At 37.6% G+C, this 26,049-nt stretch overlaps 1 protein-coding gene across 3 annotated transcripts in view; it reads right to left on the minus strand.

Moving 5' to 3' along the window:
* LOC128998614 (phosphorylase b kinase gamma catalytic chain, skeletal muscle/heart isoform) overlaps positions 1-24,109 on the minus strand; it is a 39,232-nt gene extending 15,123 nt beyond the window's left edge. Inside the window, exons 1-6 of one of the 3 annotated variants that reach the window (XM_054424825.1) lie at positions 23,697-24,108; positions 22,592-22,746; positions 22,327-22,447; positions 20,254-20,417; positions 17,959-18,049; positions 14,397-14,426 (exon numbers count right to left, since the gene is read on the minus strand). In XM_054424825.1, the coding sequence (XP_054280800.1) occupies positions 14,397-14,426; positions 17,959-18,049; positions 20,254-20,417; positions 22,327-22,447; positions 22,592-22,746; positions 23,697-23,791 (656 nt within the window). In that variant the 5' untranslated portion in view covers positions 23,792-24,108. Of the gene's footprint in view, positions 1-14,396; positions 14,427-17,958; positions 18,050-20,253; positions 20,418-22,326; positions 22,448-22,591; positions 22,747-23,696 lie in introns of all 3 variants that reach the window. The other 2 variants (XM_054424828.1, XM_054424827.1) reach the window with 2 other exon arrangements.
* Positions 24,110-26,049: the final 1,940 nt, after the last annotated feature.

A 26,049-nucleotide genomic window follows, 5' to 3' on the forward strand; every position in this document is an offset into this window, starting at 1 on the left:
ATGCCACTGCACAACTTATACGCTGCTTGAGTGGCTTAGTAGGCGATTTGAGTTACTGAGTAGCTGTAGTCAACATAACCAAAAGAGTTGTATGCCACTGCACAACTTATACGCTGCTTGAGTGGCTTAGTAGGCGATTTGAGTTACTGAGTAGCTGTAGTCAACATAACCAAAAGAGTTGTATGCCAATGCACACCTTATATGCTGCTTGAGTGGCTTAGTAGGCGATTTGAGTTACTGAGTAGCTGTAGTCAACATAACCAAAAGAGTTGTATGCCACTGCACAACTTATACGCTGCTTGAGTAGCTGTAGGCGATTTGAGTTACTGTCAACACAACCACAACAGTTGTATGCCATTGCACACCTTATATGCTGCTTGAGTAGCTTAGTAGGAGATTTAAGTTACTGTGTAGCTGTAGTCAACATAACCAAAAGAGTTGTATGCCACTGCACAACTTATACGCTGCTTGAGTGGCTTAGTAGGCGATTTGAGTTACTGAGTAGCTGTAGTCAACATAACCAAAAGAGTTGTAAGCCACTGCACAACTTATACGCTGCTTGAGTAGCTGTAGGCGATTTGAGTTACTGTCAACATAACAACAACAGTTGTGTGCCAATGCACACCTTATATGCTGCTTGAGTGGCTTAGTAGGCGATTTGAGTTACTGAGTAGCTGTAGTCAACACTTTTTTTTGCGCTCAAGATGGCCGCCTGTTTGGTTCTAGTGTGAATTGTGCTCCCATTAAACTGCTTATTTCCTATGCTTAACTCACTCGTATGTTCTTCACATATATTGCATTGTTTCTGCTTGGAGCCGTGAGTTCTATGTGGCCTTCCGTCTTTATAAATAACAAATCTAACAGCTATTAATAAACATCTAATCTAATTCACTACTGAATTTGAATTAACAGGATTAAACAATCTCAATCAGATCTGTCATTCTGTCAACCACCTGTATGTCACTCTTGTCAGTCAACGTCAAACGTCACTAACACCGATTCGTTTCGTCTGGTCGGCAGCTCAAAATCATATGTCAATGAATCTATGAAACTTTTTTTTCTACTGCCATCTTGATCAATAGTTGTTGTTACTACAAAGAGTACTATATACAATACCTACCAACAAACAGATTTAAGGATTTGTCTTCTCCGCTTGCATCTGTATTGGCACGGACTTATCTGTTTCAAATTGGTCTTAAGAAGCTATACTATACAAAAATCAAATCACCATGATGAACATTGAAGGAGCATGTATTGTTTGTATGAAAAAGGTAATGGATGATGAAAAAGCCATAGGTTGTGACAGTTACTGTGAACGATGGTTTCACATTGATTGTATAAAGATGCCACCTGCTGAGTATGCAAAGTTTGCGGGAAATAAGAAACTGAAATGGAACTCCAACCGGGTTGATTGCGATGAGGCTATCAAGGGTCCTATGGTTCAATTAATAACGCAAATTGATGAACTCACAGGGAAGATGGATCAGCTTATTAAGAAAGTCGATTCACTCAAGAATGACGATATTGTACCTATACATGAGGACATAAAGGATCTTAGTGTTAAGATTTCTGCTCTTAAACCTAGACTTGCTGCCTCTGGAGACTAGGATTTCTGCCCTGGAGGAGAGTTTAAATACGATGAGCACTTCTGGTGGTCATACTAATACGGAATGTCTCATTGGTGAGCTTAATGACAGGTCTCAGCGAGCTGCTAATATTCTGGTACACAATTTGAAGGAACCCACTGGTGCATCCCCTAAGGAAAGGCAAGACCAAGACAACCAACATATTAAAAATATAGTCTCGGCCTTGGATGTCGATCTTGATACTGGCCGGATAAGATCTTATAGGCTTGGGAAATTCGTACGTGGCAAGGTTCGCCCTCTTAAAGTTGTGTTTGGATCAGCTAATGATGCAAAAACATTCAACATAAAGTACTCTCAGGACGTTGTATCTACTCTTGATGCTGCATATGAGGGCCTGTCTATAGGAAGAGATCGTACGGTAAAGGAATGTGAGTACCTGAAGAAAATTAGGAGTGAGCTTGAAGAACGTAAGAAAAAGGGAGAAGAAAGTCTAACCATCAAACACATCAATGGAGTTCCAAACATTGTGAAAGGTTCTTCAAAAAACGAGTAAAGTCTGAAACGATGTCGAAATTAATAATATCTACTTCCAGAATGTTAATGGACTGAGAAGTAAATTAAATCAGTTGAAGCTTTCTATAGTAACCCATGATTATGATATAATTGTTTTAGTGGAAACCAACTTAATACCTGAGATAAGTGATGCTGAGCTGGGTCTCACTGACTTTGCTGTTTATCGATGTGACCGATCTGAAGGGACTTCCCAAAAGCTGAGTGGTGGTGGAGTTCTTGTTGCCATAAGTAATAGATTGGTTAGCAGGGAGCTTTTCCCCCCAATACAGTCTGTTGAATGTGTTTTTACGCTTATAGAATTATCAAATTCCTATCTGCTCCTCAGTGCTGTGTATCTTCCTCCAAACAAGCCTGTTAATCAAAATCTCCAGTTTTGTTCTGCATGTGAAGAAATTATGCTTTCAAGTGGTTCTAATGGTCCCATTCTTCTGGTTGGGGATTTCAACTTACCTGATACTATATGGGATGATACCGACAATACTATATTTGATCCAAATTCTGTTCCCATTCTCAATTTAGCTCAACTTTTTGAACTTCAGCAATTTAATGGCATCAAAAACGACCGTGGAGTTTTACTGGATCTCGTTTTCTCATCTTTGGAGCATGTTGAGGTTACTCAGGCCTTGGATCCTTTGGTTCCGGTTGAATCACATCACCCTTCCCTTGAGATTGAAATTAAATGCCCGGGTAGATTACGGTCAAGAAACATAACATACAAGCTATACTTCAACAAGAGCAACAAAGAAGAAATATTTGTGGTGCCACTAAACTGTCTAACACAATAACCATGTGTTCTGTATTTACTTTAATCATTTGTTTATTTTTTTGTTATCCTAGCAACCTAGGTAACAACAGTTTTAACAACAGTTTTTCTGATTTGAATCTAGTGGATTACACTACTTAACTATTCTCTGTAAATTAAATGACCTTTTACTAGAATGATTCGTTTTAGTGCGTCTATCCGCTAGAAATGGTGACCCCGACTAACAAGTAAATTATTTCAAACTAAATTGATGTTTTTCCTGCATTAAATTTCAACCTTCTACCAAAACTTCATTTATTTTTCACCTTTCCCCAAATTATCGTTTTACGCCATGGACCAAGAACTTTTGGAGCGCCTAGCTCAATTAGAGAGTGAGAATGCCAACCTACAAAGACAACTTCAAGATTTGAATGGAAGACAAGAACAAAATCACATTTCTGTACATCCTCAAGAAGCCAACCTACCTGATCTTCCACCAGTTCTACCACAGCATCAGCCAGATCATACAGCCCATTCCGACGAACGACATGAAGATCATCACATCCACCGGGTAAGCATAAAACTTCCACCATTCTGGAAAGAGAAACCAAGGCTCTGGTTTGCCCAAGTTGAGGCTCAGTTTACACTGGCTCACATTACGAGTGAAACAACTAAATACTCTTATGTCATTTCACATCTTGATGAGCGCTATGCTAATGAAGTGGAGGATCTTATAATAGATCCACCTGTTGAAACTCCTTACTCTACTCTTAAGTCTGAAATAATCAGACGGTTGTCTCTATCTGAGGAGCAACGCATTCGTCAGCTATTGATGGAGGAGGAACTAGGTGACAAAACTCCTTCTCAGTTCCTACGCCACCTTCGATCACTAGTAGGTTCGACCACAATCCAAGATAGTTTACTGAAAACTATTTGGATGCAGAGACTTCCTGCTCATGTACAAAGTATTTTGCAAGTCCAAACAAGTGCCCAAACTGACACACTTGCAATTACTGCCGACAAAATTCTAGCAGTCCAACCTAACGCATCTTTTTGCCATTCTCTCACTAGTATGCCTACATCTTTGAATGCCGTTAATTCACCAAATCCTAAATCTTCATTTTCTGATGACCCAAAATTAACTGAAGTTTTATCAAAATTATCTGCTTTGGAGTTGCAAATGAAAAATATGCGTAAAGATGTTGATTCCCTACGTGACAGGCGACCTAGGTCACGTCAGAGGAGTTTGTCTAGTAGTCGTTATCACGCAGGTAGCTCCTCTGACACTACAGAGCAAACCAATCTATGCTGGTACCACAAGCGTTTTGGCTATCAAGCTGAGAAGTGCATTCCACCATGCAATTTCACTTCTCCAACAAACTCCAAAGGCAGCCAGTGATGGCGTCAGCTGACTGCCAAGCTGGAGGGCGCCGCCTACAAATCATCGACCGGACTACCAATACAAAATTTTTAATTGACACTGGATCTGACATATGCTGTCTCCCTAAATCATTTGTTTGTAAGAACCAAAAGCGTATTGAATATGAACTTCGTGCAGCAAACAACTCTGCCATTCACACCTACGGTATGATGACATTAACATTAAACTTAGGGCTGAGACGAGCTTTTACATGGAATTTTGTCATTGCTGATGTTAATACAGCGATTATAGGCTCTGACTTTTTAGCACACTTTGGATTGCTTCCTGACTGTCGTAATCAACGGTTGATTGACAGTGTAACAAACCTTTCTGTTCTTTGTCAATGTACCTCAATCCCTCATTTCAGCATAAAAACTATCACACCCAATTCTCCAACTTCATCAATACTGGCAGAATTTCCCATGATTACCCGACCCTCTGGTACACCAAGAAAAGTGCTCCATTCAACTTTGCATTTCATCAAAACGACCCCTGGCCCCCCAGTTTCATCTCGTCCACGTCGACTCGCTCCTGATCGGCTTGTTATAGCCAAAGCCGAGTTTGATGCCATGCTCACCGATGGTACTGCACGTCGATCTGATGGACCTTGGTCATCACCCCTTCACATGGTCCCTAAGAAACCTGATGGATGGCGCCCCTGTGGAGACTACCGTGCTCTCAACGCTAGGACTATTCCTGACAGATATCCTGTTAGACATATCCACGATTTCACCCATTCTCTCAGAGGTTGCAAGTATTTCTCTGTGATCGACCTAGTGAAGGCCTACACACAAATCCCTGTCAACCCTGAAGACATCCCGAAGACAGCCATTACAACCCCCTTTGGATTGTTTGAATTCCCCTTCATGTCCTTTGGCCTCCGCAACGCAGGACAAACTTTTCAGCGTTTCATCGATGAAGTAGTTTTTGGTTTAGACTTCTGCTTTCCTTATATAGATGACGTCTTAGTTTTCTCTAAGGATGAGACTGAACATGAAGCCCATCTACGAACTCTATTCAATCGGTTTTCTGATTATGGCATACTCGTTAACGTAAATAAGACTGTTTTGAAAGCTCCAAAGGTTACCTTCCTAGGATATGAGGTATCATCTGCTGGTACTCTACCACTTCCTGAACGTGTTGAGGCTCTGCAACAATTCACCCGTCCCTCTACTGCAAAAGGTTTGCGTCGTTTTCTCGGCATGTTGAATTTCTACCGCAGATTCATTCCTTCAGCAGCCAAGCAACAAGCAGCTCTCCATGATGCCCTCTCATCTCTACGTGGAAACCAACCTGTAAATTGGACTCCTGAATTGGATGCTGCATTCTTATCCTGCAAAGAACATCTCTCCAATGCTACCTTGCTTGTTCACCCTGACCACAAGGCCCCTCTCGCATTGTTCTGTGATGCCTCGAGTACCCATGTAGGAGCTGCTCTCCAGCAGATGGTTGACAATAAAACATGGGAACCTCTCTCTTTCTTTTCACAGAAACTGACACCAAAACAATCCCTTTGGCCAGCCTATTACCGTGAGCTTTTCGCTGTATATGCAGCCATTCGTCACTTTCGTCACTACCTTGAGGCAAATCATTGCATAGTTTTCACAGACCACAAGCCAATAACATTTGCCTTCAGTCAAAAACGTGAAAAACTACCTCCTGTTCAGCAAAACCAACTAACATTCATTTCACAATTCACTACAGACATAAGACATGTTTCTGGATCGGCCAACCTAGTAGCTGACGCATTTTCTCGTGTAGATTCATTGTCAACTACGGCTCCCAGCATTGTAGATGCCAAAACTTTGGCACATCATCAAGACTCTGACCCTGAGCTACAAGAGATCCTTAAGGGAGAGACATCTCTTAATTTGAAGCTTGTCAAAATTCTTGGAACAGACCTTGATGTATACTGTGACACAACAACTTCAGTACAACGACCCTTTGTCCCTGAGCCCCTTAGACGCTCAGTTTTTAATTCTATACACAATCTAAGTCACCCTGGCATCAAAGCTTCGGCAAAACTTGTTTCTAATCGCTTTGTTTGGCCCCAAATTCAACAAGACTGTCGAAACTGGGCCCGAGCCTGTGAGAAATGTCAACGTGCTAAGATCTCCCGTCATGTATTTACACCCCATGGATCGTTTTCACTCCCATCATCAAGATTTGATCATGTTCACATTGACATCATTGGACCACTTCCACCATCCGGACCATACAAATATTGCCTAACAGCTATCGACCGCTACACCAGATGGCCAGAAGTTCATCCATTGAAAACCATCACCGCAGAAGAAGTAGCTGAGGCTCTGGTGATGTGCTGGTTTTCCCGTTACGGCTCACCCTTGCGCATCACAACTGATCAAGGACGCCAATTTGAGTCAGCATTATTTCGTGCCCTTGGAAAGACCTTCGGTGTAGAGCGAATCAGAACTTGCGGCTATCACCCTTGTGCTAATGGTTTAGTCGAGAGATTCCATCGGCAGTTTAAGGCAGCTCTCATGTGCCACAATGATTCAACATGGCTTGAAGCACTTCCCATCGTACTACTCGGCATTCGCAGCGCATATCGTGAAGACCTTCAGGCATCTACTGCCGAATTAGTTTTTGGCCACCAACTCCGTCTACCTGGAGAACTTCTAGACCTCCCTCAAGACATAACTCGTGAGGAGGACCCGGCTGACTATGTAGTTCGCTTACGTCGACACATGTCAAATTTAAGACCTGTGCCCACATCTTGGCATGATAAACCAAAGACCTTCGTTTTTCAGGAGTTAAAACGGTGTACTCACATATTTTTGGGAGATGACTCTGTTAGACGATCACTACAACCACCTTATACTGGACCGTTTCCCGTGGTATCTCGTGATGATAAAACTATGACTATAATCCATCGTGGTAAACGTGTGAAGGTGACGTTGGACAGAGTAAAGCCCGCGTATCTATTGCAAGATCTTACTCCTTCAACACATACACCCATCCATAATAAACATTCCAGAAATCCACCCTCCACAGTGTTCCCACTCAAGACCCTACTCTCAAGCCAACCCAAGCCTTACGTGACCCGATCTGGTCGTACTGTGAAATTTAAAGTGCCCGGTCTTCCAGACTCCGCAGGGGGCTAATGTGGTGCCACTAAACTGTCTAACACAATAACCATGTGTTCTGTATTTACTTTAATCATTTGTTTATTTTTTTGTTATCCTAGCAACCTAGGTAACAACAGTTTTAACAACAGTTTTTCTGATTTGAATCTAGTGGATTACACTACTTAACTATTCTCTGTAAATTAAATGTCCTTTTACTAGAATGATTTGTTTTAGTGCGTCTATCCGCTAGATATTGAATAATCTACAAAATTGGGAGTATCCATTACTGAGTTGTGTCGAGGACATGGAATCGTCATTTACGGCTTTTTGTTCCAGGCTAAGCTTCCTAATAAAATCTTTCACTCCACTAAAATGTCTTGGTAAATCTACATTTCCTTGTTGGTTTTCTCAGGACTTGAGGAGACTAGTTCTGCAAAAAAAAACTACTTCATAGAGAGTACAAAAGGACTTTAAACTTACAAATTTATATGGATTTCTGTCGTGTACGAACTCAATGTAAACAACTCACTGTGATTTGCTACAGAAACTACATCAATCGGGTAGAAGATTCCATGCAAGAAAATATTAAGGCATTCTGGGGTCACATTAATAACACCAGGAAGACTTCCAAGGCTGTATCTTCGATGTACCTGAATAATGTAACTGCCGACACGCCTCAGTACATCTGCAGACTTTTTGCTGAACATTTCTCGTCTGTCTTTAGACCACCATCAGGGTCTCCCTCATATGAAGACTCAATTACAACTCTCTCATCTCTTACTGGGTTTTCTGTATCATGTAAAGAAGTTGAAGCTGTCTTGTCCTCTCTGAATGCTAATAAAGGAGCAGGACCCGATGAGATTTCTCCATCGCTACTCAAGTACTGTAGCTGTATTCTTGCACCGCACATAACAATCTTCTTTAATTCATTTCTTTCATCTGGTGTTTTCCCTAACTGCCTGAAGACAAGCTTCGTTGTACCAATTTTAAAGAGTGGCAATCCCTCGGATATCAAGAATTACAGGCCTATAGCGATTCAGCCAACGCTTGCAAAAGTGTTTGAGTCTCTGGTTCTTACTCGGCTGTCTTTCTTTGCCAGAAGTTTTCTGTCTACAGCTCAACATGGATTCTATAGTGGCAGATCCTCAACGGCCAACTTAATAACATACCATGACGACATTATCTCAGCTTTCAACAGAAACCACCAGGTGGATAGTGTGTATATAGATTTCTCGAAGGCATTCGATAGAATCACCCATGATCACCTTATGGCAAAGCTTGGTATTTTGGGAGTGGCTGAGTATATGCTGAGGTGGTTTCGGAGCTATATTAGTGGACGCTGCCTTATTGTGAGATATAATGGGTCTGAATCTGAAGCCTTTCCTGTGCTATCTGGAGTGCCACAGGGCTCTCTTTTGGGTCCTGTACTGTTTTCAATCTTCATTAACGACCTAGTTCATGCTGTCAAGCATTCAAGAATGTTGCTGTTTGCAGACGATGCTAAAATCTATAAGGAAGTAACAACGGACTTTGACTGTGAGGAGCTGCAGAGTGACTTGGACAATGTGCTGCGGTGGTGCTCGGAGAATGAGATGGAGTTGAACATATCTAAGTGCGTTGTACTCTCTTTCTCTCGGCGCACGAATGTAACGGTATTCAACTATACCTTATTTGGTTCGACTCTCCACCGATCCTCTACAGTGAAAGATAGACCGATTGATATATATCTGATATATATCTGATTGATATATCTGAGCTTCGCTCAGATTACTGCTTGTGATCTGAGCAAGGCATTCGATCGTGTAGATCACTCAGTGTTATTAGATAAATTAAGTTTTTACAGCATTAAAGGTTTGTGTTTAAAGTTTTTTGAATCATACTTGCATGGAAGATCTCAGTTTGTTGAGTTGAAGGGTGATCGTTCAAGATGTCTGGATGTAATAATGGGAGTACCACAGGGTTCTATCTTGGGGCCTTTATTATTCCTTTTATCAATTAATGACCTACCTGCCAATGTGTCCCTTTCTTCAACTACAATGTTTGCAGACGACACAACCTTTCTTACTATAAGCAATGATAAAAATGTCTTGTCTAATATTGCCAAAAATACTATTTTAGAAGCCAAGCAATGGTTTAGTGCTAATGGTTTGATTATTAATGAGAATAAAACTCAACACTTACTCTGCCAGACTAGAAATAGAGTCGAGGATTACAATGAACCAAATGACATAAAAATTTTAGGTTTAGTGATTGACAACTGTTTGACCTGGTCTCAACACATTGATTTCATTAGTGGTAAGTTGTCTAGGTTTATTTATCTTCTTAAATGTCTTAGCTCTAGTCTGCCTCAGAATTATTTAAAGTCTGTGTATTATGCTTTTTTTCACTCAATTTTAAGTTATGGTGTTTTGTTATGGGGAAATAGTACCCATGTAAATAATGTATTGTTAATTCAAAAGAAGGCTGTGAGAATCATAACTAGATCTCGCCGAAGAGCACATTGTAAACCGTTATTTGTGGGCACTGGTATATTAACTGTCATTAATGTTTTTATCCTGCATTGTCTGATTAATGTTAAGAAAAAGGAAAAAGAGTATGATTTGCGCCAAGACATTCATGGTTATAACACAAGGAATAGGGGTCTAGTTGATGTACCTCACTGTAGGCTACAGAAAACTGCAAACAGTCATTTTGTTTTAGGTATTAATTATTTAATAAGCTTCATCCCCAAGTCAAGTCCTTGCCGTTAAGTGTCTTTAAAAGAAAATTAACTATGTGGCTTTCATCTCACCCATTTTACAAAATTGAGGAATTTTTTGAATGTGATCTCATTTTTTGCTAATGTTAAATGTTTTTAAGTTAGGCTAGGATTTTTATTACTGTAATTAATTTTCATATATTTCATGTTCACTATTTTGATATGTTTTTTTACCATATTCCATCTGTGATAATGTTAGAAATTTTGTTTTTAAGTTAGGCTAGGATTTTTATTACTGTAATTAATTTTCATATATTTCATGTTCACTATTTTGATATGTTTTTTACCATATTCCATCTGTGATAGCCTAATGTTAGAAATGTTGTCCCTCTATGTTCATTGTTAGACCTGTGATAACCATTAGCCTTTTTAAGAAAGATCCACTATTATTCACTATTATTCTTAGCCTAATTTAAGTTTGTTAAGTTTGCCTATTTAAAAAAATAAATATTTTAAACCTGTTAAATGTTAAACTAAGGGCAGCCTATATTTTGGAATTTTCATGTCAAATTTTATTAATTATAAGTATTGCATCTTATATCTTTTTACAATAATAATGACGATGTCAATTACAATAATGTATTGTTTAAAGACTGAATAAATGACTATTCAATGACTATTGCTTTGCTGCCTTCAATTTCAAAAATCTATGAAAAGGTTGTTTATAACCAACTGGTATGCTTCTTTGAAAATAATGGTACATTTGATGACTGCCAACATGGATTCCGAAGTGGCAGATCTGTCATAACAGCTGCCACAGCTTTCATTGAATCCGATAGCTTAGAGAGTAAATCTAAAGTGGTAGGGTTGTTCATGGTCTTCAGTAAAGCTTTTGATTCAATTTCTCATGAGTTGTTGCTTTCAAAGCTCAGTAGTAGTGGACTAAATAGTACTACTTTGAACTGGTTCAAGTCATATCTTTTTGATAGGAAACAATACGTAGAACTGAGTCACTGTAATAACAAAAAATATAAAATGTCTTACAATTCTTGTACTCGGGAAGTAAAATATGGGGTGCCCCAAGGATCGATCCTAGGCCCTCTTTTATTCATCTTTTATTTGAGAAATTTTCCTCAACTCAGTGATTTTAGCAAGCTTTGCCTATATGCTGATGATGCAAATTTAAAAATAGCCGCAGGAACCTATGCTGAACTTGAAGCCAAGGCCAATTCTGATATATTATTACTTAACAGTTTTTTTAATTCGAATAATTTGCGTTTGAACACAGATAAAACTAATTTTATGTGTTTCCAAGCAGGAAAAACTAAACCGCAAAATCTGCCAAAAATTGTAGTTAATAACAACATAATTCAAAATAAAGACCACATTAAATTCTTGGGATTAGAAATTGATGAAAATTTGAAGTGGAATCATCATATTGATCAGTTACTTTCTAAAATTTCATCTGGCCTTTATGCGCTAACAAGATTAAAACCCCTATGTGAAAAGGAAACTTTAAAAATTATATATTTTTCGTACATACATTCAATCATATCATTTGGAGTTTCACTTTATGGTGCAGCAAAAAAGAAAAAATTAAAATCAATTCTAAAAAAGCAAAAGAAAGCTATTAGAATTTTGTGCAATTTAAAACACAGAACTTCAGTCAAAGAATATTTTAAAACTGAGAATATTATGACTGTTTATGGAATGTATGTCTATGAAACAGTATTATCAGTAAAAGACAGATTTAATGAATTACAACTTATTGGAGACTATCACAATTACTTCACTAGAAATCGAGAAAACCTGGCCACAAGCTCACATACTCTGCAACTTTTTACGAAGACACCTAAATATGCCGGTTCCAAATTTTATAATAAACTTCCTAAAGAAATCAAATTAGAAACTTCCAAAAATAAATTTAAATCAAAATTGTAAAAGTTTCTTATCAACAAGGCTATGTACTCCTTTGAAGAGTTTTAGTTCTTCAAGTTATTAATTGCTCTGTTTCATATCAATTGAAACTTTTGGTTTTGTTTTAAAATAATTTTATCTATATTTTTAATTTTGATATTTTCATGTATAAACTGTCATATTGCACTGCTTGTTTTAATTTATTTGATTTGAATAGCTATTAATATTGATGGTATGTTGTTATGCCATGCATGATAATGATGAGTATTTTAGTTAGTTAGTTTTATTAAATTACTCTTGACGCCATTCCTGTATCTATGTATTGTACTTTAATGAATAAAGTTATATGAAATGAAATGAAATCTCGGAGTAACTGTTTCCTCGAATCTAAGTCCAGAACCACACTTAAGAAACATAAGTAAGAAGGCTTATTCTGCTCTGGGATTTGTTGTCCGAATGTCTCGAGATGGGTTTTCACCTCATGCCCTAAGGACTTTGTATGTGCAGCCGGTCCGCCCTTTGTTGGAGTACTGCTTGCCAGTTTGGTCACCATACCTGATATGCCATGTTGATCTTCTCGAGGGTGTACAGAGAAAATTTCTCCGAGTACTTGGAGTGAGTCTGGGCTTTCGCTACCTTGAAGTACCACTGGATGAGATGGAACGTCGGTTTGGACTTCTTCCTCTGAGTTCGAGACGCAAAATCTTTGATCTGATGCTCTTAAGGAAGATCATCACAGCCTCGGTCGATTCACCAGATTTGCTGAGCAGGGTTGATTTTCGTTGTGCTCGGGTGGTTCGATCCAGAGGACTCTTTGAGAGAGCTCATTGTTCGAAACTGTACTCTTACCACAGTGCTCTGCCTCGCCTTCATCGTCTGGGAAACAGCCTGCCAAGTTACATCGACCTGATTCAGTTCTCCGAGAATCGTCTTAGGAAGGAGCTAACCAACTTCTACTCGTCAGAGGAGCATGTGCATGTTTGATTTTTTTTTTATTAGCTTTTCGTTAGGAGTGTGGCGATGACGTAGTGTTGGGGCCGTCGACTCCCCTCACTTCCGAGCCAGTGAGTGCATGTTTCTGTGTGTGGTTCAAGAGTGTGTGGTAGTGTTAGGCCGTCGACTCCCCTCACTTCTGTGCATTACTTTTTAATATTTATTAATATTTATGGTCTATCTTGTTGTTACCTTTATTGTTAAGTTTTTTTTTTATTTTTCTTCAGAGTTTACCGTGCCTTTTGTACATTGTTCGCTTCTGTAAATTTGCTGTTTTTGCCGCCATACTATGTATTTATTTTGTAGTGTTTCATAATTTTGGGTTTACTTATATTTAGTCTCTACTTTGTTAATATTTATAGTATTATTGTTCCTGCATGTTAACTAGTCTTTATTACCACTTGCTGTGATATTTATCATATATTTATTTTCTCAACTTTGTTTTGTTAATTGAGTGTAGGTATAGCAGATAGTTGTAATGGTCGCATGTATTATTACGTCATCTTTTTTTGGCCATCTGTATAGTATATAATTGCAATGTGAAATGTAAAATGGTGTTTGCCGTATACAAAATAAATAAATAAACACAACCACAACAGTTGTATAACACTGCACACCTTATACGCTGCTTGAGTAGCTGTAGGCGATTTGAGTTACTGTCAACACAACCACAACAGTTGTATGCCACTGCACACCTTATACGCTGCTTGAGTAGCTGTAGGCGATTTGAGTTACTGTCAACACAACAACAACAGTTGTATGCCAATGCACACCTTATATGCTGCTTGAGTAGCTTAGTAGGTGAGTTGAGTTGCTGTGTAGCTGTAGTCAACATAACCAGAAGAATTGTATGCCACTGCACACCTTATATGCTGCTTGAGTAGATGAGTAGGTGAGTTGAGTTACTGTGTACCTGTAGTCAACATAACCACAACGGAAACGTCATCGTCATTTCCCGCGGTCACTGAAACGTCATTGTCTGCTCCCGCCGTCACGGAAACGTCATCGTCGTCACCCACGGTAACGGAAACGTCATCGTCTGCTCCCGCGGTCACAGATACGTCATCATCGTCATGCGGGATCGCGGCAAAATCCCACGGCCGTTTGGACATCATCGTCGTCTCCCGCGGTCACGGAAACGTCATCGTCGTTGTCATTTTCATGCGCGATCGTGGCAAATTGAAAATTCCCGGTAAAATATGAATTTCACGCATAATTCCCGGTTTTCCCAGATTTCCCGGTCGGTGGACACCCTGTAAGTTTGTAAATATAGTAGGCCTATAAATTTGATAATATACTACATTTAAGGTAAAAATTAGATGATGAATCAAAGGTTCATTATCGTTAACTAGCATAATGAGAAATAAAGTAGACTTACAGAGTATACATGATAACTCCACACGCCCACCTGAAAGGAAAATAAATCATGATAAAATTAGGTATATTTTTAAAATTACTATGGAGATAACACAGCACTTTATGACTAATGACAATTGTTATATATTTTGCCATTGATAATTCAAGGAGTTATGCTTAACATGGGAAACAAAACATTGTGTTTAAAATCTCAGTAACCAATAAATTCAGAAAAAGTTGAATAAAATAATCTAGTTGTGTTGAAGTTCATTGAGATTGCAAACAACCCAATCCAACAACCAAAATACTCTCGCCGCAGCAAACCTGCAGACTAAGCGAATTTCCATTTACCTGGCTGGATTTCTACTAAAATATTCCATAAAAATTTTCAGATTATTTCCTATTCAATTAACATTAATTTTAGTGAGGTCTTAATTTTGCTGCTACAGGGAAGATATTGAGATGTGTTTTTTTTTTATTGCAATGTCAATAGCTTAGTATTAAATAAATGTAGGTTTACACGTTTGTACCAAATTTCATCAAAATCGGATAATTTTTGCTTGAGTTATTGCGCTAACGGACAATTATACAGGGTGTATATAAAGTCTCGCACGGGCTTAATATTTTCTAAACGACAACAGATAAATCAATAAGATTTGGTACATCTACAACACACCTAAAAATCTACTTTTTCAAGGAACTGTGAATTTTCTATCATATCATGGGGACGTCCCGCAAGGAGTCAGAAGGAAATCTTAAATAGGAGCAAAGGTCAATATGCACATCATTTTAAAGGGCTTAGCTAGCAGAGTCCATGCGGGACTTTATATACACCCCGTATATATATGAATTTGAACGGATAGTGTTTTTGGCCTCTGGGGACCTTAAAACAAAAAAGTAAATCGTTCCTGGGTCTAGATCTTACCATGAGACCTGCGGTAATAGCTTATCGAGTAGGTTGCACAAAATATATGGGGAATACGCTAAAAAGGGTCTTATCAACTGTTTTAGCTAAGATTTAAAAACATTTTTATACTTTGAGGGTTGTCCCTACTTCGACGAGAACCAACCGCCAGCAGTCGAATAAAACCACTTTATTCAAGATAAAAAATATATACAAAAAATACATTTATAGACTTAAGAATAATTATCCTCCCAAATAATGGACTACAAGCCCGTGCTCGTGGAAAGAGCTCTTACAAGCAAGAAACATGTCTTGTCTGCTATCTAGTGGTCAAGCACACAAATTATAAATATTACAAGATTAAAAATTAATCAAAACCAAAATGGTGGTATTCACTACTTACCAGATTTAAAAGTCATAACTTAAACGTTTCTGTTAAGGCCATAAAAGTTGAATTTTGTTTCTAAAAGCGTTGGCAGATGTGTAAATATGCAACAGATGTAAAGATTAAAATGTTTCTATTTTATGTCCTCTTCCCGTTGCAAAGCACGGGTACAACAGCTAGTATTTGATATGTGTAGAATAATATGATAAAATTTTGGCATAAGTGGTGAAAAAGGCAGACACCAACCCGTACAAAAGATATAAGATAGTTCAATAAGAAATAATTTAAGAATTGCTGTGATAAAAGGATTTTCCACTGATTTCGTAATGGAACGTTATATTGCAAAACATGACATGATAAAGAGGAAAATCAATTTTAAAATCAGAAAATAACATTGCAAATACTTATTTGGTAGAATTCAGTAACTCCCAATAAATATGTGTTGTTTGAAATACAATTTAAAAAGGAACAGCTGTTTTATTAAAAAGTATTATTCGCATGGCCAAAATGTAAACAACTCTTTGGAGGGATCTTTAAAGGCTTCTGGGGCAGAGCCCTAAGTGATTTAGCTTAGTTTCAATTAAAATTGTCAGATTTGTTTTCTATTTAAATAACATTAATTTTAATGAGTACCTACTTAGGTTTGCTGATACCTTAGCATTGAAATGTTAATAGCTTAGTATGAAATAAACAAAATTGCCTAATTTGGTTAAAATATACCCGTTAACAAGCAAACTACAACAGTGATTAATCTCCATAAGAATAACATGAGAATTTTAAATTTACAATTTTTGAATTATCTCTGTAGCTGTTAGGCATACAACAACCCTTCAATATAAAAAATTATTTTGTTTATAACGACTACAAAATTGGTTGGAAAGAAATTGTGAAATTTTATGTTTATAGGGTCAAAAATGGGGAAAACCAATTTTTACCGAATTAAACTCCCCATAAACCCCCTTCCCATAGTCCGATCATGCTGGTTTGTGAACTCGTTTGAATAAACGTAGGTTTACACGTTTGTACAAAATTTCATCAAAATCGGATAACTTTTGCTTGAGTTAACACGCTCACACACACATATATGTATATCCCGCTAAGTATGATTCTTGTTCTGTAATTATGTTTCTATGGGAAGTGAATCAAGCCCTGTTGATTACGGTTTCCAGTTGACAGATGTGTATGTAGACAAGTTTTTCGATGCAGAAACTGTATATTAGTGGTATAGGGAGTTTGTGAAAGGCCGAACACCTTGGCTCAACGAGGCCCGGCAGGGGGTATTCATCAGTTTCCATAGACAGTGATTCGATCTGAGGAATTGTGCTTGCTAATTGGTGTCTACATACAGGGCTGGCCGTTGTCCTTCATAGTCTTATAGAGACGTTCTTTATTTTATGACAATCACTCTCGTTATGTCAAACTGTGATCCATGCAATCTTTCCCTAATTTTGGCCATTCTTGGCAGGAGTGTCAACATTCTTATACAATGTTTTTGAATACTAAAACAAGACTAATCGTCCCTTAGGGGTAGAAATCCACTAGAATAGTTGTGGAATAAACAAGACGTTGGTCTCCGGGGCTTGACTGTGTCAGGAGCTTGATGGGGACCTTAATTTAGGACAACACTCACAGTTTGGACATTTTATTAAAGCTTAGCCCAGAGTATAAAGCCTCTTGCTTGTTGTCAGATTGGGTTGGTTTGCAATCTTAATTATGATTTTAGTTTACTCGTTTGACCCAAACTTCATCAAAAGCAGACAATTTTCCAGAGAGTTATGCCTATAGCACATACATACCCCAACAATATATATATATCATACAATTTTAACAAAAAGGATTTTTGAGAGGATAGCAGCCTTCCTGGAATGGGAAAGAGTCCAAAATGGCACAGGAAACACAAAACTTTACACTTTAATACACAAAAAATTAGAATACCTATTTCACTGTCACTGGCAGCATTTTCAACTAAGGAATTAGCTCTCTCCTCCTTAGTTGAAAATGCTGTCAGTGACAGTGAAATAGGTATTCTAATTTTTTGTGTATATAGTGTAAAGTTTTGTGTTTCCTGTGCAATTTTGGACTCTTTCCCATTCTGGGAAGGCTGCTATCCTCTCCAAAAAATCCTAAAAACCTAGACCCTTGTGCTCTATGTTACACCCTTAATTTTAACAAAACGTGTTTCTGGCTTCTGGGGACCTTAAAAACTATATGGACTCGGAATTAACTAGGTCCAACCATAAATGTTATAATAATAGCTACTTCTATAGCAACATTTGTGAAAAAATTACATCTTACATGTCAACAGGTTGCCCATAGCCTGGAGTACTTTCGAACATGTTTGCCTTCAAAACTTCTGGAGCGAGGTAGCCTGGCGTACCACAAAGATCTGAAAGGAAAAAATCTGTTTAACAACTCAACAATACCATTATCTATGTTTTGTTTTGCTGAATGATATTTATATCTGTTTTAAACAGTATGTTTGCACTAATTAATGATATTGGAGGGTGGCCTATAAGGAATCAGGAGCTCCCAGAATTTTACAAATACTAAGATATTGCAGTGATAATGATAAGAAGCAGATTAAGGTGGCTAGGGAAAGGGGAGAAAGAGAAATGAACTAGACTAGATGATAAAACAAATATGCATTGGACATCCAATAGAACAACAGCCACTAAGTCTTAGGATACTCTGATTAAGATGAGGAACCAAGTGAGGAAGTCGGAGGCAGGTCTTGAATTGATCAAGGAAAACAGTGATTGTTGGAGGGACTAAAGTTACTTGGGCAGGGCCGGATTTCCCAATAGGCCCGGTAGGCCCGGGCCTATGGGCGCAAGGTCCCAGAGGGCGCACGGCTGTGAGGATTTTTTTTATATATCTAAAAATAAAAATAAAGAGTCATAGTTGATAAAAAAATATGCTTAATATAGAGTTGTGATTCTGAAGTTCATAAGAAGAAATAATTGTTAGGAAATTTAAACTATTTTTCAGAATAACGCATCATTTCGTTACATAATTGGTAACGAACCTTGGTTAAACGGGAGTAAGCTGTAGGGATGTTGACGTTGACGAGCGCCCAAGCACAAAAAACATTTTACCAGTAGTATGTTTTCTGTGGCCCAAGGGGTACGCATCGTATTGCCACTGCACTGCCACTCGGTACTACCGATCACAGTGATTAGGGGCGCATGCGTGCTAGACATTGTTACCACCCTCACCTCACAAAACAAACTACTGTAATGTTTTGATTAGTTTACAACAATCTGCAGGATCAAGTTAAAATGTATAATAGCAATATTAAATTTAATATATTACGTTGTGTTCAATGTTAAAACAACGATGAATTCACCTTTAAAATTTACAAAAAAATATTAATCTCAGTTTGCATTAGATATTAGAAAAAATCAATACCCTCCAAAGCACCATAAATGCTGTCATTTTCTGCTCAGACCTAAGGATCGGTATGGTTGGCCGGAATATTCTGTTTTGCTTTGGAAATATAACCTAGATGCAGTACAACCATAGATTAAATAACCATTGACTATTGGATACAGAAGTCTATAATACTATTGTATTATTAGTCAAAGATATAACTCAAGTCGACTTATTATGACATTGTTAATTCAATTTTTTTTTCATGTCTAGTTAATTTTGGTGACACTGGACGTCAGTTTTGACGAATTTTTGTTTTTGTTATTTTAGGGTTAGTTCTATGATGTGTGTTTTAATTTCTTGTAATATAAACAGGAGACGACCTATTGTTACTGATTGGATTGTTTTATTTTGAATAAACTACGTTCAAATAACATACATAAAACATACTCCTTAAATAAAAATATTTGTTTTCAGCTAGGCTAATCCAAAACGATGACAAATCAACTAAAGCAGTATGTTTAATCTATGTTATCACGTGCTGAATGGAGTTCATGTTTTTGGGCCTGGAATTGGAACCAATTCGATGTTTTTTTGCAGGAATGCTCGGTGGGTTGAGTTTTTTGTTTCAGTCCCACGGCCACAAACGTGAGCATTTATTAAAGGCATAAAATTGCAAAAAATGTTTAAAACGGCATTTTGTTAAGGCTAAACAAGGCAATTCTTCAACAAAAAAAAACTTTCAATGATTACGACGAGGAGTGGTATTCAAGCAATTAACTTAGGCCTATGGGCATGATATAGTTTTTAATAAAGGTTTGAAGGAAAGTAACTGTGACCAGACTAAGGGGCGGAAAATTATTTGGGCCTAGGGGCGCAAAAATGCTAAATCCGGCCCCGTACTTGGGGTGTTGCTACAGGAATAGGAGTGAGTAAGAGTTCTAACAGCTTCTTAGAATGGATTTTTTTGAGTGAGTGATAAGTGCATATTTTTAATATAGACAATTCAGTTGGCTACCTAGAGCAAACATTTAAACTAGATTGTCAGCAGAACATTGCTCACACTAATTACCTTCCGTAGCTTACAATAATTACTAAAAACCTTGCAAAGCATTTCTATGTTCCTATGGTGTCAGCAAAGTAAGTCACTTATACCGTACAGTTATTCTATTTTCTGGATGCATAAGCTGAACGATTGAGTTTTTTAAACTGTTTTATTACCATGTAATAACTCTCCTTGCTTCAGGACTCTAGCAAATCCAAAGTCAGTTAATTTAACATTCATTTGGTCATCTAATAAAATATTTTCAGGTTTGAGGTCTCGGTGGACAATTCCATGGCTGTGAACATGATTTAAAGCTTCCAGAAGCTGCCTCATTATGTACCTGTAAGATAAAATATAACATAAAAATAATTTCATCGCCAAAATCATAAACAGTTTGGTCACTAAGAAATATAAAAAAAATGCCTTGAGACAATGACATACTGTATTCTAAGTTTTCTGTGAGAGAATTTTGTTCTGCTTTACAATAAAAAAATTGCTAAAATGGTTTGAAATCTATTACCTAGTTATGTTGAAAGATCACATTATTCAGTGATACTGTTTTAGTCTGATCAAACACACATTTTCATTTTCAATTTCATTGAAATTGTTAAAGTCTTAGCTATTTTATTGAGTTAACCTATTTGGAATAAATCCCTTTATTTAATCCTTTTAATTTGTTTGTCTAATATGTTAGTAGTTTTAGCTAGTCAACTCGTGCCCTCTTTGCTTGGTTTAACAACACTACAGGCACACCTCGCCAATCTGAATTATTGTTTAATCTTCAGACTGCCAAGTCCCATTGTTAAAAAAATTTTTAATACTCGGTTAAGCTAACAGACAGCTAATTTACCATATTTTTAAAGGATTATTAGTTTTACTATCGGGCTGATAAGCTAAATGTATTTAAAAAGTGTGAATCATAGACACATTTGTAGAGACATCATACGGATGTTAGAGAAAATTAAGAGTTTTATTTTTGTTGTTTACAACAGATGATGTTGATTGAGTTTGCGAAATAGGAAAACCTTTTACCTAAAACAGTGAGAGCTGTTTATTTTCAAATGCACATTAACAATCACATTCTTTAATTGCAAATATACTATTAAACTGTTGATTAACAATTGCCTTGAAAAATATCAAAAAGATTTATAAAAATACTAATGTAGAAGAGAGCCTTTACTGCAAGTTGAAACAACAAACTTGTAATACTATCATCGCTTTGTATTAACTCGTTGAGTGCGGTAGTGTGGCTACATCAATTGATGTAGTTGCGCCACTCTCACTACATTATTTCATTATAAGCTCATCCATTGCCGGGGAACGTATAATCGTTGCCAGGCTGTAGCTTAGAATGCAAGCTTTATTTTGGTGTAGGTTGGTAAAAAAAAATTCCTGTAAAATCCCGTCTGGCAATGCTTTTGTCCCGGTTTCAAGGATTTTCTCTATTTGAGCCATATTACAAAGACCCTGGCTATTGATGCAGGCAGTGCTGCTACCTTTGGGTGTTTCAGTGAACTACGTCCACTTTTGCGGTAACTCAGCACAATCACCACTACTCTTTTGTGATTGGTCAGACTGAAATATTTGAATGCCAATTGCACATGTTTAAAGGTTTTCAACACCCAAAGTGTTATAAAGTTAGTTCGAAACTCTAGATCAAATCTATAAATTGTTAACCGATTTGTAGATCAAGTCACAAAAATGTGTAAAATAATACCATGACAACAATAACATCAAAACAATCAGTTGAAGAAGTGTCCTTTAAGCAAAATGTGGTTGATGAAATCCAACCTAACACACCGTAGAAAACCAGTTATTAGTTCTAGTTAAGGTTTTTTCTAGGTCGTCACCCGCAATTGTGGAAACTCTCGTGAACCTCTTGTGGTCTCCGCGATACCGTGATTATCTCCAGTGATCATGATTTCCTTACGACGTTGATACTGAACCAATGGAACGTTGCCAATGAATTTGAAAAAATTCAAATATTATTCTCGGTTTTCAGTTCGGCTGGATACTTTGTTAAAAAAATTTTATAGGACACAAATTTACTTTTTTTTTATAAATGAAAATTGGCGGTAAAATGTACCTAGTGAGATTGCTTTAAACATTTGACTCAGATTATGCTAAAAGTTGTCCATATTGGTTTTAAAAAGTTAATTTTCTTAAATCAACAAGCAAATAGTAAATGTGTTAGTATTCATGAAGTATAGCATGCTTTGGTTTCCCAAAATGTCACTCAAATTTATTACCTTGTCTTTTTTTCTGATAGTGTAACAACAGATGTTAGGTAGTCAAATAATTCTCCATTTTTGCACAACTCGAACACTAGGAAGATAAAGGTGCTTGATTCAAACACATCATGTAGCTGGACTAAAACATCAAAAATCTGTAGTAACCTTTCCAACAAAGAGTCAACATAACCAAATTCATAACAAATCATAAGATACTTTTTTTTATAACCATTAGTTGTTTTAATAAAACCATAAAATCATATACTGCCAATCTGTTACTTACTTATATAAGGATGCCCAGCTACAAGTCTTAATATCCGGACTTCCTCCATAGTTGCGGCCTTGTTATCCCCATCAGCACTCAAGTCAATAATTTTAGCTGCAAACTCAACGCCAGTCTCTTTTTCAATGCATCTTCTGACAGTTGAACTGATTCCTCTGTAAGAACAGAACATACGAAGATGGTACGACAAGAAGAATGAGATTATGTGGCAAGTAATTGGATCAGAAACTTCAAGAACCAAGTAAAAAAAACACACAAGCAGAGCACAGAACAATCAAAAACAGTAGCCTAGTATACAATACAAAACAGTAACAAATTATCACTGTTTTGTCCAGATAATTAATTGTTTGCTATAAAAATTAGCAAAACAAGGAATAAGATTATTGCATAGTCTTTTAATACAATACAACATTTTTGATAGGAATACGTAATACTTTATTCATTAAAAAGTATGTATTTTGTTAGTTTTGACAGTGACATTTTGTAAGAAAAATAACAAATTATGTTTTTGATGGACAGTCCAAACCATAAATAAATAACAATATAAATAAATTATATATAAATAAATTATTATATAAATAAATTATTGATTGAAACTACACAGTTTCTTAACTGGGCTATGCTAATATTGATTGAAACTATAGAATTGAAAATATTGATTAATAATCGATATTTTTAAATATATCTATTATAGGTAGGTACGGTACCTAAAATAAAGCTATCATAACCTAACCTAACCAACCAAACTTGCTGATGGTGAAAAAATCGCATGAAGGATTACTAATCGAATCGATAGTTTTAATCAATATTAGCATAGCCCAGTTAAGAAACTGTACCCAGAAACGGTAGGCTACCCAAAATAGGCCTATCGATTAACCTTCAATATTTTCAATTGATAGTTTCAATCTTATTAACTTAGCGTAGGCCAGTTCAAAAACTGTAAGTTTACCCGTTATTTGGAATTCAAAAAGTTTGTGGGACTTGAGAATTCTGCTTGGATTTTGATATCCCAGATGAGGTTGGAGATCATTCAGTGAGAAACTAACTTAACCTATAAGTTACTAGCACATAAAGGGTGGCATGTACCATAAAAGATGTAACTTACCTACCCAAGATCTCCTTTGGTTCATATTTAGCATAAAACTCTTTTGCTGCGTCTTTGTCTGGTAATACATCCTCATTTTCGTCCTCCTTGGCCATTTTAGAATAAAAAACAATGTTGTAGGCCTATATTAAGTAGTGACTACAAAGTTGATCACTTAGACAGATGAAACCAGTGAATTAACTTAAAGAATCAAGAATATTTATTGTCATTGAAACACAAAAATAAAGGTAAGTTAGTGAAATCAGACACTAAAAAGTCAATATAGTATTATTTTGAAATGTAAAAGAAGGTATAATTGTACAGACTTAACCTATCACTGCTCGAAATACTCCGTTTCACAAATTTGGACGAAGGAAGAGATGAAAGGACTAGAAACTAGAGTACCATAAAAACCTTTCTGCTATACTGACAATTCGTTACCGCCAATCCCACCAGGAGAGCCACTACAATCACTACATATGATTTTGATAATGAATATTTGACTGGGTGAGCAGAGCGAGTGAGCAGCAGCCAGCACTCAGCAGGCAGCTGTGCTGTGCCGCTCAGTCAGTGTTGCGGGTTGCCAGTGCCACCAACTCTGAGCGAAATGTCCCTATATAGATCCATAATAATTTGTTCCTAGAAAACCGGCACGGGCTGTAGCCCTGGGCACGGGCAACGGTTCCGTGTGGGTGCGGAGCAGAGCATTAACTTTTTCTTCTGCTATCTAACGCTCAAATAGCCCATTTCATACAGACTATGACTCCATATTTTTTACACAGGTAACGTTAACACCTTTTGTCGCCCAGGTATGAAGAGACGACCCCTAACATCTCTTTGGCATCCGAAGTCCTAGCCAACCAGTTCACTGACAGGCCAGTTCCAAGGATTATTCTGCAAGCGATCATGAGGCGATCGTCTCCAGGGTACTTCCTAGGTGCATGTACCAAGATGCCTACTTAGCCCACCGCCCACCCACCTTGACGTTGGAACCTCGTTCATATTAGCCGGGCCACTTTCCACAGTTGTATAGGATCATACTTATAATAACTTGTAATAACTCAATAACTCATAATTATGTAAGTTTAAATGTAACGTCTTGCCATCTTGTAGGTTTATGAAAATGGAGTTTTCCGTCTGTAAATAAATAACTGATAAAGACTTTGAGAGTACTGAAATTCACACCACGTCAACGATACCTCTCATTTCCTCGGTATGTGAGCGTTCCATGCACGGGGTTTCCTCCCACCGCGGGGAATAGCCAAACCAGGCTGGATACAAAGTTTGTGCCATCGTTTCTGTCCTAGGCGGATGTGGGACGTTATGGAAGGAATTGAACATTTCTATTCAAAACACTTCTTTTGTCAACCCTGCAGCCAATGAGGAGACTGTATAGGTGTTTGCCGGCATGCCCCACTATCTGAAATGGTTAAGAAATCACTTCTTAGAAGAAGCAGGGCCGTCCCTGGCGGCGCCCGGAGCAAACGTGGTTTTGGCGCACTCTCCCCCCCCCCCCAGTAATAGTCGCATTCGCATATTTCAATAGTATGTTAATTAATACATAGCTGCTGCGCGACGCACCCTCCAGCCACGGCGCCCGGGGCAGCTTGCCCTGATGGTTGCCCCCCCCCCTTCGGACGGCCCTGATGGATGAAGGTGTAATATTAAGCGATGGAACAGAGGTAAATGTGCAGATTTTAAATTATGTGTTAAACAAAGATACAGGTGAAATTAAGCTTTGTTATAAACTCGCCCCTTCTTTTTCAACCCTAAAAGGAAATGGAGAGACAACAACGCGTTGCTCCTGCTAAGGTCGTAATATTTTCTAGAACTACATCGAAGGCCATTGAAATGCTTACAGGAAATAAAAGGGCTGCAGCCTTTTTTGAGACGATTGACGACTTTACAGACGTAATGAATAGTGAATCACCATACCCGCCAGATTCTCAAGCAATGAGAGCTTCCTTTGGTCTTGACCAATACTATGGAACAGAGAAAAGATATTACATTATGTAAGAGTAGAAATGTACGGGTTAAGAGTGGAAGGGATGAAAAAATTGCTATCCTTTCAAAAAAGGATCATTATGTCCATAATATCATTAACTGGGCTTTTGGGGGTTTGCAGAAAGCAGGATTTAAGTACATAATGCCAAGCAGGTTAACACAAGACCTGCTTGAAAGTTTATTTGGCCAAATTCAGACCCCCCAACAGCAACAGAACTCATCCCACGAATAAAAAGATCATGCTTTCAAACAAAATGCCAAAACCTTCACCCAAAACAAATATTGAAGTGGAGGGCGAAACCAGCTTGGACCTTGGATGTGTATTTGGCAGTGGAACTCATCCAGTCGGCTTTCTCTTATGATGAATTGA

This window comes from Macrosteles quadrilineatus, unplaced genomic scaffold (genome assembly GCF_028750875.1).
Source record: "Macrosteles quadrilineatus isolate MER2022 unplaced genomic scaffold, UCM_ALF_1.0 Scaffold_7__1_contigs__length_78375512, whole genome shotgun sequence".
Lineage (NCBI taxonomy): Eukaryota > Metazoa > Arthropoda > Insecta > Hemiptera > Cicadellidae > Macrosteles > Macrosteles quadrilineatus.